Consider the following 14,303-nt stretch of genomic DNA (forward strand, 5'->3'; position numbering starts at 1 on the left):
TTAAAAAGAATGACCCAGTTTGACTTGATAAGAAGTTTAAGAAAATAAACAAGACTTTTCAATCTTGTGATCATAAATTAAAGTTATGCTAAATGTATCAAAATGTCCTTTTATTTTATGGCCTTAAACACGTCACATGGAAAACTGAAATTAAAGTGTTGCCTAAAAAAGGAAAGGGGTCATTCTTTTTTAACAGACTAAGAAGAAAATATATCATTTTTTAAACAGATAAAATATTATTTTTATTCTATAATGAGAGTGGAATAACAGTTTCGAGATAAATATTCATGTATACCATTTTTAAAAAGTTATATCTATGTAATCCTCTCTAGAAAAAAATCTCCTAATGTTATCACTTTAGCATAAACCCGGCCCACAAACATTGGTTAGACTTTCAGCCCAACCCAACAAAACTAACAGCCATTCCCTTATGTGTAATCCTAAATGTTTCTTATGAGATTTTTGTGACTACAAATATATGCTCATTGTGATTTTAAAAAATAATAATATGAAGATATGTTAATTTTTTATAATTAATTATGGACTTATTTGGAATGAGAAATAAAAAATAATTAATTTCAAAATAAACTTATTTGTTGGAATACAGTTATAGTATTGTTTTATTTGAATGAAATAACAATTTCGGGCTAACTTGTTCCTAACCAATTTTTTTTTTTTTTTTTGATGACAAGGGAAACTCGCAGCCGCTACCCTTTGGGTGCGCACAGGGTAAGACCCCCGCTCCTATGCAATAGCTCGCAAACCACATAGGAGAGGTAACCCGCACTAGGCAAGCCTGATGCGAAACTTGTTCCTAACCAATTATAAAGTAAAATCAGATGTCAAGTGTTTTTTTTTTTTTTGAAAAATTGTATAAAATAACAAACTATTAATTCAAATTAAATGCTATAACCACAGTTTGATTTAACTGTAACCCGTAACAAACAGTTGTCATTCGCCTCTCTTCCTAGCGAATCTCGCTCACCACTCTCCCTCGCCTCTCTCACTTTATACAAACACAAATGTATAAATTGTGTTTGTGTTTGTATAAAGCGAGAAAAAATTGTATCTACAAATATAAATACATATGTTTTCGTCCTATACACTTATAATTATACAAATACAGATCTCCCCTACCAGTTCACTTTTGCCTTTCTCTCTTTCTGCCTTTATACAAACACAAATTATACAAATTACAATGTATGATTTGTGTTGTATAAAGCCCGAAAGAGAGAGATATTTGATATACAAACGTTTTATTTCAATTCAATTGTATACAAATTCAAAATTTTATGCAGAGGCTGCTAACGATTTATATAAACGAGAGGTTGCCATCGATTTATACAAATGAGAGGTTGTCAATGATTTATACAAATCTGATGCTTCATAGCAAACATAAAATTTGCTATGAAGCATAATTATATAAATTATAGTTATATCATACAATTATGATTTTTATGTTTGCTAAACCTAAAATTTACATTTTTTTCTATCTAGTGTTTGAAGTCTGCGTTAAAGCATCACACATAACTCATGTTGGTTAGGGTCAAGTCTTGAGTACAAGCAAACGGCTAACCAGTTGCCACATCACCTAATATTAAACTAAAATGTTTACATTTACATAAACTTTATAGATATCACAGTCAACAGCATAGCAACTATACCTCCCAAAATTAAACACACTGAAAATAACCTTTAGCTACTCAAAAGAAAGGACAAGAGCCTCCATTAAAGCTCTACAACATTTCTCAAAGGAGAATTCATCTTTGCAAAAATAATGAAAGCTTCATTGAAATTTCGAGAAAATCAAAATCCAATTGTCAAAGCCAAAATCCCATTAGGTTTTCCATTACGGTCTAGTATTGAAACCAGCACTAATGATGTCAAAGACAGAGATTTATGTTTGAGTTTCAGTACCTTTTTCCAATCCGGTCCGGTTCTGAAGCTGTTTTACCGGCCCAATGATTCAGACCGGCCTTTCGGGTTGGTTGTGAAAACCAGAGTCAGATCTTTTGGTTCTCCCATTGAAGCACCCATGACCATGAGTGCGGAGTTTAATTTTCTAGGTAATGGAAACCCTAGCTTTTTCCTTCACTTTAAACCTCAATTGGGTGATTTTTCAATCCGGAGATCGGTCAATTCGAGGAAAATCGAAAACGACGACGTACAGAGCAACAATATTGTCCCTAAGGATGATGAGAAGAAGAGCGGGAAAGTGACCTGGGCTAATTTGTTTGCGGCGGAGGGATTATTTGGCGGGGAAGTACACGCGAGAACGGTGTTTCCGATAGTGGATAAGGTGGTGGGGAAGATAGGATGGAGTTTGAAGTTTCCGGCGACGGAGAGTGATTCTCCGATGGGGAAAATGCCGTACATGGCGGTTAGCAAATTGGCGATCGAACACGTGTGGAAGGATAAGGCGGGGAAAGTTCGAAATTCCCGGGGGAATGATGGTGACGTGACTGAGGCGTGTTTGGAATTGAAGAAAGAGCTGGTTAATTTGGAATCGGAGAAAGAGTCTTTATGGAAGGAACTGGAGGAGATGAAATCGGAGATGACTACCGGCAAGTTTGTGCCGGCCGCCGGTGGTAGAAAGATGATGAGATTGAGAAGAATGATAGAGAGAGTGAAAATTAGATCAAAAGCTGGTAGAAGTGGAGAGATTAAGAAGGATTGTGCAGTTAATACTGTGTGATTAATGCTTTGTAATTGTCTGTTTGAATAGCAACTAGTTAATTAATGATAACACGATCAGTCTTTCACTCGGTATATCATTTTATTATGAGCAGGAGATTTGTAGCAATCACGATTCGTATTACTTGTTATCGTAAATCTTAGACACTATGAAAGATACAAAATGTTTAGGCAAAAAACCTAAACCAAATTAAAGTTTATGAGAAAGACAAGTTAATAAGTCAACATACTAAATTAGCAATACTAGTATGATTGAAACTTGAATCATACCTATAGCTAATTCCAACAACTTGACATCAAAGCAGAAATTTTCTCAACAAGGAGTTTGTCTTCTCGGTCGTCGAACTTGTTGTATTAGGTTTGCCTAGTGCTGGTTACCTCTTCAGTGTGGTTTGAGAGCTATTACATAGTAACAGGGTTTACCTTGTGCACACCCAAAAAAGAATGACAACTGTTGATTTCGGAAAAAATTAAAAAAACTCTACTTGATCATTGTAATCTGAGTCTTTTATGGGCTGAAAGAAAACAAAGGCAAAACTAAACGCAGATTCACATTTCGTTTCCCCAAACTGGGCCTGGGCTAAGTTTCACATTCCCAAAATAAATGGGGGTAATTTACGAGAATCACTTTGGAAATGGATATTATAAATGGGAAAATTGTATAAAATAGTAAATTATTAATTCAAATTAAATGTTATAATCACAGTTTCATTTAATTGTAATTCGTAGCAAACACTTGCAGTTCGCCTCTCTCCCCAGTGAATCTCGCTCGCCTCTCACTTTATACAAACACAAATTTATAAATTGTGTTTGTGTTTGTATAAAGCGAGAGAAAATTGTATGTACAAATACATATTTTCGTCATATACACTTATAATTATATAAATACAGATCTTCCCCTACCAGTTCTCTTTTGCCTTTCGTTCTTTCTCGTTTTATACAACACAAATTATACATTGTAATTTGTATAATTTGTGTTTGTATAAAACGAGAGAGATTTGATATACAAATGTTTTATTTCGATTCAGTTGTATACAAATTCAAATTTTATGCAGATATACAAACACAATCATTGATACATATACATAGTAGTTACATATATACAATTATCTAACCGATATACATATACAATCGTTGCGCTTTTATACAAACGAGAGGCTGCCAGCTATTTATACAAATCTAATGTTTCATAGCAAACAACTATAACTATAGCATACAAATATGAATTTTATGTTTGCTAAATCTAAAAATTTACTCTATTTTAAACGGGCTATTCGCTCAAATATTTTTATGGGAAAATGTCTGATATATTTTTTAATTTTGTGATTTAAAATTAATAAAAAAAAAGTAGCTTACATATACCCTTTGTGATCTAGGGTGATATTTATTTTCTCTCTTGAAATTGTTGGTTTTAAATTTTTACCCCTTGAGAGTTTTTAAGTAAAAAATGACTGAAAATGTGCTTAACAACAAGAAGAAGAAAAAAAAATGAGGCATAAGTTTAGTGACGTAGATTATCCTACGGTATAAGTTTAATGACATAAGTTTAGTGACATAAATTATGCCCAAAACAAGAGAAATTAATCCAGGACACTAGTTATGCCTCAAAGCAAGACAAAGGAAATTAAAACCAAGACAAGAGTTATGCCCCAAAACATAAGTTTAGTGATACAAGTTATTCCCAAAGGCATAAGTGTCACAAATTAGTGACATAAGTTATACCACAAGGTAAAAGTTTTCAATTATTTTTGCCCTACGAATCAGATACTATAGAACTTTATGTCTTAGGGTAAAAAGTTTCGCCCGATTATAATTAAAAAAAAAATTGACACACAAATGTTTATTAAGAGAACAGTAAGAGACAAAGGTTAAAATCATGAATTTGAGGGATAAAAATTGAAAATCATCTCAAAATAAGAGCTATTCGTACAAAAAATAATAATTGATGTTCAACTTCTGATCCTGTTTATTTCATAAATAAAACTTTAAATTTAATAAATTTTACGTTATGAATAAGACTTTCGATTCTAAACCTTAAAGATTTGCTAGGGCTAATAAGAACTAAAAATTTTAAAATCACTCATTTTCAAAACCATCAAACATAATTTTGTGAAATACTTGGCAAGAAAAGAAGTGATTGTATTTTCTTTTTTCTTTGTAAATAAATGTTGTGGAGCCTATTTCCCACTGTCTTTCCTCGAATAAGGGAGGAAAAAGGAGCTGGCAAAAGGTCACTCACACTGCCTTTTAGTGTCCCACACTACTCCCATATGTAATCCTACATATTTTATTAATAATAATGAATTGAAATTAATAAGGTTACGTTTGAATATGCAATATAAATTTTATTTTTAGATTTATGATTGGATATATGATTAGGGATTATGGTTCAAATTTTGAATTTTTCAGTATAATTGAGGGATTTAAAATTGTGATTTCGATGATTTAATATAAATTTATATTTGGTAAAAGAAGATCCGTTATTTTAAATTTAGCGGAAAGAAGACTCCTGCTCAGATTGAAAAGGTTGCTCATATCATGTTAGGCAAGGTATTTTGATATCTTGTTTATGAACCATGATTTGTTTATTTGATAAGATTATATAAGAATTGAAGAAATTTGGATAGTTTTTTCAAAACTTAAGGAGGTTTTATATGTTTAGAAGAAAAAACTTACAACTTAAAAAAAATAAAAAATAAAAAATAAAAACTATATGTCCAAAAAAATAAATTCAACTTCATATCATAATAATTTCATATCGGATGTTCAAACGGACCCATAGAGAAAAGTTAATTCAGTGAAGAGGTATTAGTTTGTGTTTATGTGTATGTGAATAATCAGCATTGCCCATTTGCTTTTACTCAAGTTTATTTCTTTTAATTAATAGAGAGTTGAAATTTAAAATAATTTTACCTTTCAAACCAACAAAAAATTTTGAAACACCTAAAAATTAAAATGAGAGGGAGACCTTTAAAAAAAAAAAAAAGGATACTTTCTCCGATTCAAAATATGTCCACTTAGCATTTAGCACTTATTCTTAATTATTAGTAGTATTATTTTTGATATTTTGATTAAATTGTCTTTAAACAAATTTACATATTATTCACTTGGCATATTGGGATCTGATCACTTAGAACTTAACATTAATAATATCATAGAAAATGGGACTATGATTATATAAGCGGACATTTTGTTTTGAAACAGAAAAAAAAAAAAGATTAAGTGAATATTTATAATTTTACTATGACTAAGAATTTTTTTTTATCACTTAATTATGTATATGTGTTATGTGAAGTTTGTAGTGCAACCTGTTATTTATTATAAGTTTAGTAGATTTTTATATATAAATTTATAATCCGGATTATAAGTATTGAATGTAGATGAACTTGTTGATTGAACCCTATATTTATCACTTTTTACTAGGTCAATTTAAATCAAATTAAAATTATGTCTAGATGTGTATTTTCAAACTCTAATTTTTCCAAATAGTAGCTAAATTGAATTGTTTAACCCATGACTTTAAATGTGATATACGTATACCAAATACAGACTTTTCATATTTTAAAGGAAACACTTTATAATCAACATATATAGAATGGAAAATGAGATATTCCCTTATATTCCATCCAGATACAATAATTATTTTGGCAAGCTGAGTTTTTTTAAAAAAAAAATTGATAATTCAGAAATCAAGATGTAATTTAACAGAATTATTTTATTTTATTTTTTGAAAAATAATAATTCGTACTGTTTCAATTAGTGAAGTCGATTTAAAGTAATTAAGACTATTAGAAAGAGATAAATGGTAGTTAAATGGGAAAGAAACTTTTTTATGATTAAGACATTAAAATATGCTGATGGTGGTGTAACCAAATCTTAAAAGGCAAATAAATATGATTCATATTCCCGAGTTATTTTTCAAATAAGGCATATAGTCATTAATTAGTATTCCTGAATTTGTGAGGTAATATACACCTATTAAAGAAAATAATTAAGGACATAATTTAGATCATATTTTTCACTACCAATAAATATATTTGGCAATACTTTACTTTTTTGGGGTTATTTTTTAATTAGAAGGAGCTAACCAGGATGGATCGGTAAATTCTTTTTTTTTTTCATCTAAAATACCTCTAAAGTTAAACCGCTAACAATAACTCCAAAACAACTACTCTATTTTCTAAAACATTGCCATGTATTACAATTCCAAAAAATAACTCTGCCCAAAAAATAATTTGTCAAATCCAAACAGATGTTCAAGAGTTGGTGTGTGAGAGAAATTACTTGTTGAATAAAATAATATATTGATCATGCCTTTCTCAACTTCATTTCTTTGTTTCTCCTCACCCTTCTTTTTTGCTTTTCTTGCCTTTCACCTTTTTTTTTAAAAAAAAATCTTTTGATATATTTTTCAAATCAATTTTGTAGTTGTGAAATTTATTTATCTAATTATTTTTATTTTACATACATACCTTTCAAATACATTTATTTTATTATAATTTTTTTTATAATATCAGAAATATAAGAAAGAAAAATAGAGAGAAAATTCCAAGATGTAAAATTAAATATTTACCAGCGAAATGATAATCTAAATAGTCAATCAATAAATTATTAAAATTTCTTATTTGATATGTGTAGATTATAAGATAAATTTTATGTAGTTATATCTAATACAATTATGTCGTTTTCATGTTCCTCCAAGATGTGAGGCCTACAACCTACTTTTTCTACGATTTTCTGCTCCTTTTTCTATTTTTCTTGAATATGTAGTCATTTACGTGTATATATTTTGAATTTCATAATTTTGGTGAAGTACTACACTAACTTCTTGTGCTTAAGCCTTTATTTTTTTTATTTTTTTATATAGAAAATATGTAGTTTAAAATAAATAATGTTTTAGATGATCATTTAATTGGTGAAATAGATATAGTTATTTCAAGATAAAATTTGAGATTAATTATTATCAAAAATTTAATTTAAAATACTAGCTAATCATGAGAGTTTATTCTACCATTTATATTAAAATGGTAAAATTATTATCCTATATAGAAGATACAAAATGAGATAAAATAATCTCACAAAATATTTCACTATTTTATTCCAATATAGTAGAAGATATCAAATATTAATGATAATTAAGAGGAAGAAAAAAATTACTCTCATCAAATCAAATTCCACATACAGTTTGCAAAGAAAAAATCAAAATTAAGGGCACAAATTAATATAATAAGATACACATATCATGATATTGATATAATTGAAAATAGATAATATGTCAATATTAGAATATGAAGATTGCAACTTGAAAAAAATTATGTATTCATTGAAAAAAAAAATATTAGAAAAGAAAATATTATAATTATTTGGCATTAATCAACTTTAAGTTTCTTCAGAATCGACTATTGTTTTGTTATATATGGATATATTTATATAACTTGAGCTGAAAGATTGCAACTTGAGGGCAATTATGTATTCTTTGAAGTTGTCATAGTTTGTAGAACTTCTCTAAATTAATATTCGATAAATTAATATTTTTTTCGACTTCTGATTTGAGTCAGTAATTGATTTCGATAAGATAATATATTTTTAGAAGACTTCTATATAAATATATGGTCCTCTTATTACCATAAATTAATAATTATAAATTATAAAAATGTTTAAGTTAATGTAGTAAATTATGATTCTAGTTTGTTTTTTTTTTTAAAAAAATAGATCTAGTCGAAGCTTATCTCTAACTTTTCTTATTGCATCTAAAATTTTGATGTTGTCTTTTCGGACTGCACCAGAAATTGTGAAGATTTTCAAACGTGATAAGTGTTCCCTTGTGTGTAACTGGTTCAAATGTATTTTATCCTCTTCAATGTAATCATCTACATTGCTTTCTTTGATGGCATCCACAATTTTTCTAAGCTCCGAACCTCTAAATATGTATCATTTTCATCCATATAATCTAATAGACCATTGACATTCATTTTATTATGGTAATTCAATCGAGATTATTAATCATGACGTTAATTTTATGAATACTGTTTTCACAAAAGGATTCATTCAAATTCCTTGAGGTTTTATCCCCGAACAATGTAATCAGAACTAACCTTCATTGAATTTCAATAATATTCTTTAAATTAATATTTCTACAAAATAATAATATTTTATAATTTCAATAATATAATATTAATTTAGATATATTTTACTGTAATTATGTTCTCCGTTGAGGATAGTACTATAATTCTCATGAAAACATTTAATGAATCCATTATTTTTTGGTTAAATTATATTTTTAAATAATATTTTCTTAAGAGTATTAATTGTACGGATAAAATGAGTAAAAATTAATTAAGTTTATCTTAATATAATAAATAAACACGTGAAATAAATTATGGAGCAAAGTATTGAATTGCGACTTAAAGTAGTGTCAAATAGCACTTCTCTTTGTTTATAATAAGTTATTCTTAAAAGTAGTACAATTTACTCCCTTTATTCCACATTAATTGAATTTGTGAGGCAATCCACGCGTATTAGAAAAATATTTAAGGACATAATTTAAATCTTCTTAAAAAAAAATTAAAGATGGGCAAGCCCTTTTTATTGATGGACTACATTACATGAAGATCAGGCCCAACAGAGGACCCGATCCAACACCTAATCAGTCATTAGGAAATAAAATATAAACAAAATAGAAACAAAAATGGAAAGGGGAAATGGGAAAATGGAAAGTGACTCGCCGCAACAACCATCGTCGTCGATGTCTTTCCGACCATACTCCAGCAACTTGAAATCACAACAACAGTACAATGAGTTTGGGGTGTATTTCATCTCGAACGTTGTCTAGTCTCACCAACATCATGAAATCATCCCAATCGGAGATTTCTCCCGCTCAATGTACTTCAATCGAAACTTTATGTCAGGTGATAGCCTCATTCCCTTTGAATATTTGTTCAGCATATACCAAAAAAATGACCTCGTAACCTTCATCCCTTAGCTTTGACAGGTTGAGCCCAACAAAGAGCTAATACCACTGTTGAAAGCTTCGCAACGAGGTTACTGCAACATTCTTAGGTATTTTCCTTCATCTGAAATCTGCTCTTTGTCGTTTTACCATTGTCCCTCCGAATAAACTCGCTATTTTCGCAATCTTCAGAGTATTGTATGAATGTTACTGTTGCCTGTTTACGTATTTTCCTTGCTTTGTACTCTGCTCACTGTTATTGTACCTGTATATGTATTTTCCTTATTCTATAATCTACTCACTGTTATTGTTGTCTGTTTATGTAATTTCCTCTTTCTGTAATCTGCTCACTGTTGTTGTACCATTGTCTTTCCGATTGTGATAAACTCGCACTATATCCGCTATCTTCAGAGTATTGTATGAATGTTGTATTTCTTTAAGCTCGAAATATTTGTTTCTTCATATGTTTTGATCACAATCATTTGTCTTATGCATAATTTTCATTCTGAATTCTTATTATTCTCATATTAGGAATTTGGCTTTTATCCATATTTAGAATTGCTTTAGCTTCACTAGGTAACTCTTGGAAATTGTTATAATATATAAAATTTGTACCTGCAAAAGAAAACACAATGTTAGCCATAAAATCTGCCAGTTTGTTTCCCTCTCTCAGTGTGTGTACTATGGCCACCTCCAAACATTCCTTCAGAATCTGTATCTTTCTGACCTCCATAGTTACTTCCCAAGGTCTTTGCCAAGCCCCTTCAATCATTTTCATTGCAGCTAAAGAATCAGTGGGAGTAAATTGTGGATCCTACAATATTCCAGGCCTAGTCTTATAGCTACCACTTCAACAATGAGATTGTTTGATATTCCAATCATATTTCCTTCAGCATACACAAGGTTACCTTGATCATCTCTAATACAAAAAGTAGAAGAGCTTGGTCCTGGATTCCCTTTTGAAGAGCCATATGTATTTCATTTGAATGTATTCTGTCTAGGTAATTTCCAATAAACCACCTTACAACCAATTCTAGGAGTATACCCTGTCAAATATCTAACCAATTCAGGCCAGTTATTAGGCAGGTGGTACATCCAAGGATACAGCTGCCTAGCCAATAGAATTAAATTATTTGCTATCCCTCCTCTCATACCCAGATAAGACATAGAACCACCAAATTTCAAGGCATTTCTTCTCCTCCACACTTGCCAACAAATAAACAGTGGCACAACCATTAAAACAGGTTTAAGTTTTGCAGAAACATCTGCATTCCACCATTTATACAAAGTATCTTTAAGAAAGGGCTCTCCACACCTGTTGATCCTGCAAAATATCTCCATATAGAATTAGTGAATGAACATCTAATAAATAAGTGTTCAATAGTCTCCTGAACTCCATCATCACATCAACCACACACTACCCCATCGCCCATCATATTCCTGATAAGAACTTCTCCAATAGGAAGTTTTTGTTTCCATGGCCTCCAATTGAAGAACGATATCTTAAAAGGAATTCCTGCACTCCAAATATACTTATATTTTAAACAGACTTCTTGCTTCTTCCTTAGAAAATCCCATGCAGAACCTACAGTGAATTTTCCAGAAGTCTTCAGCATCCACCATGGTTTATTCCACTGCTGTTCATCTTCTGAACTCCTCAAGAATTGTATTATATGTCTACTAATATCATTCCCAAAACTTGTTTGAAGCAAGTCATAGTTCCATTCCCCATTCAAAAAACACTGTTTCACTTTATCCAATTGCACATTTCTAGCACTGTCCAGAGGAACTCTATAATGTAGTGCACCTAATTGTGATCAATTATCATACCAGATACTTGAATGGCCACACTTAGGTTCCCACCAAACATGTTGATCTATCAAATCTCTAGCTTCCAGCATATACTTCCAAGTTAAAGATCCATTTTTCCATTCAACCACCTGAGGTCTCTCATTTTTTTTACAATAATTATTCCACATAAAGTTAGACCAAAGAGTCTTTCTTGTTCTAAAGACCCACCATAATTTATCAAATAAAGCTATAGAAATATCAAACAAAGATCTAAATCCCACACCACCTTCATGTTTGGGTCTACATAAATCTAACCAAGCTACCCAATGGTTATTATTTCCATCCTCCCTAAATTTCCAAAAAAAAATTTCAAAAACTCTATGTAAATCATGAATAACACACCTTGGAGGATTAATAGGAGACAAGAGAAAATAGGTATGATGTTTAACACATTATGAATTAACATAACCTTACCTCTAAATGACAACATTTTTCCTTTCCAAGCTTGCAACTTGCTGTGCACTTTTTTCATCAATTCTGCAAAGTGTACCTTTTCTTCTTGGCATGACCAATTGGGCATCCCAAATACATTAGTGGAAACTTGCCTCTAATAAAGCCAGTTTTTGCTTCTATATCTAAGATCAAATCATGTGATGTATTATGAAAGACAAAAAAAGAACTTTTTTCTTTATTAATCATCTGCCCTGATTGCTTCTCATAATCTCTCAGAGTTGTCATCAATACATCTAATGAATTGCCATTTGCTGACGTAAAAATAATAGTATCATCTACATATGCAAGATGATTAATCTGATCACTCCATGTTGGTAATCCAAACCCCTTGTAGACCTCATTACAGAACGAAGCATTTAAGCTTTGGGATAGAACTTCAGCAGTTAGTATGAACAAAGCAGGGGATAGAGGATCCCCTTGTTTCACTCCCCTAGATGAGTGAAAGAAACCATTAGCCTGCCCATTGATAAGTATATAATACCAGTTGTTAGCAACCAGTCTCCAGACTTTATCAACAAAGTTATTATCAAAACTCATTTCTTCCAACACCTTTATAAAAATGCCTCATTTCACCATATCGTATGATTTTGCCATATCCAACTTGATCACCACATTTGCTGGCTTACCCCTTTTTCTGATATCAACAATAATCTCCTGAGCAAGTAACACATTTTCAGTAATGCTTCTTCCTTTCACAAAGCCAAACTGATTTTCTGAAATCAGGGATGGAAAAAGAACCCCGACTCTATCATTCATCACCCTTGAGATCACTTTATTAAGAAAATTACTCAAACTAATTGGCCTCATGTCTGAGAAAGATTGACAAATATCTTTGTTTGGAAGTAGGACCAAATTAGTATGTGTAATAGACTTAGGAAGGGTGACACCATTAAAGAAAGCACCAACCACATTAACCACATCATCCCCAATTATATCCCAACATTGTTGGAAAAAATGTCCCGTAAAACCATCAATACCACTAGCACTGTCCCCATTGAGATCAAACACTACTTTTTTAACTTCCTCCATTGAAGGAAAATCATTTAATCTTCTGTTGTCTTCATCAGTAAGCCTTTTCTGAATATGTCTCAATAGAGGGACTTCCTCCATATTATGAATGCCTGTGAATTGCATCTGAAAATACTCCTGAAATAATCGTTCAAGTTAAGAGAATATTTTGCATCTATCACGATGAATTGTGCATTAGTAATACTCTGAGTCACATTCCGACCCCAAAAAATGTTAGGATTAAAGTTTGTTTTCCTAACATAATGTAATTCCTAGAGTGTTTGCTTCCATCTCTGTTAGTGTAACACTAGAGGAACTAGCAAGACGAATGGTTATGTAATACTATTTAAATATGTGATATATATCAAGTTTGTATCATAAAGTAATAAAGTGTATTTCTTGAAGAAATGAACGATCAGTCTTCCAAAATACCTTGTTAGCAGCAGCGGAGCCACCTTACAATTAGGGTTCATCCAAATCCTCTTCGGCTGAAAGTTATGATTTATATATGGTTAAAATAATTTTTTAGGTATATATAGTAGATGTCGAACCCCCTTCGACTACTTCGTGTATCTATTTTTTCAGATTTTGAACCCCTTATTGAAAATCCTGACTTCGCCGCCACTGCTTGTTAGTATATTATATTTATCTTGTGGATATCATAGATGTTTAATAATTATTTTCTTATGAAATGAATCAATCTTCTATAATATTATATTTGTATATCCAACCTATCAAATATATATAATAATATATTACAAAATATACTTCGATTACCACTAAATTGAATTAAGTTATTTTTAAATAATTGTTATACGAAAAAAATAATATTTACTATATCATTTTTTTTAATTAATATAAAAAATCAAAAAGATATGTAAAATTAAATTATGTAAAGATAAAAAACAAAACAAAAACTAGGAATTCAGAACTGTTTAAGTCAAGAATAACTCTATTTCCAACCTGAATAGAAATGGTTTCATCAGTGATTATTGAATTATCTTTTTGAATGATTCACAAATGTGATAAGTGATAACGAAAAGAAAAACACAAAAGTATAATAAAGAACTAAGTTGAATAGCAAAAATAAAAATTGATATGATATCATAAAAATATTTTTAAAATAATAATATTTATGTTTATTAAAAATATTATATACTAATTTACTACATTTATATAAGTATATATCTAAAATTTATCAATAAATAAATAAAACAATATCTATTTTATACACTTGTCAAATAATTAACAAATCTACTATTAACAATTATAACAATTGCTTATTATATTTCATCACGTGTCTCTCTCATGCAATGATTGAGAAGCTTTCAATTTTCACAATTAGTTT

General features: G+C 30.2%; 2 protein-coding genes across 2 annotated transcripts; one reads left to right on the top strand and one right to left on the bottom strand.

Annotated features, from left to right (window-relative positions):
* Positions 1-1,777: 1,777 nt before the first annotated feature.
* Positions 1,778-2,695, top strand: LOC125863857 (uncharacterized). Its single transcript, XM_049543855.1, has one exon. The coding sequence runs from the start codon at positions 1,778-1,780 to the stop codon at positions 2,693-2,695; it is 918 nt and encodes a 305-aa protein (XP_049399812.1).
* Positions 2,696-10,621: 7,926 nt separating this feature from the next.
* Positions 10,622-13,057, bottom strand: LOC125863926 (uncharacterized). Its single transcript, XM_049543914.1, has 4 exons — positions 12,521-13,057; positions 11,985-12,403; positions 11,060-11,434; positions 10,622-10,967 (listed from the first exon to the last, which is right to left on the bottom strand). Exons 1-4 carry the CDS (start codon positions 13,055-13,057, stop codon positions 10,622-10,624), a joined length of 1,677 nt encoding a protein of 558 aa, XP_049399871.1.
* Positions 13,058-14,303: the final 1,246 nt, after the last annotated feature.

Source organism: Solanum stenotomum, chromosome 1 (genome assembly GCF_019186545.1).
Source record: "Solanum stenotomum isolate F172 chromosome 1, ASM1918654v1, whole genome shotgun sequence".
NCBI classification, from domain to species: Eukaryota; Viridiplantae; Streptophyta; class Magnoliopsida; order Solanales; family Solanaceae; genus Solanum; species Solanum stenotomum.

Bases quoted from the DNA above. Each gene is read 5' to 3' on its own strand.
- LOC125863857 (XM_049543855.1), top strand. From the start codon at position 1,778: ATGAAAGCTTCATTGAAATTTCGAGAAAATCAAAATCCAATTGTCAAA.
- LOC125863926 (XM_049543914.1), bottom strand. From the start codon at position 13,057: ATGGAGGAAGTCCCTCTATTGAGACATATTCAGAAAAGGCTTACTGAT. The intron at 11,435-11,984 runs GTACACTTTGCA...ACTACATTATAG, and splicing joins GGTCATGCCAAGAAGAAAAG to AGTTCCTCTGGACAGTGCTA. The intron at 10,968-11,059 runs GTGTGGTTGATG...GATATTTTGCAG, and splicing joins ATGATGGGCGATGGGGTAGT to GATCAACAGGTGTGGAGAGC.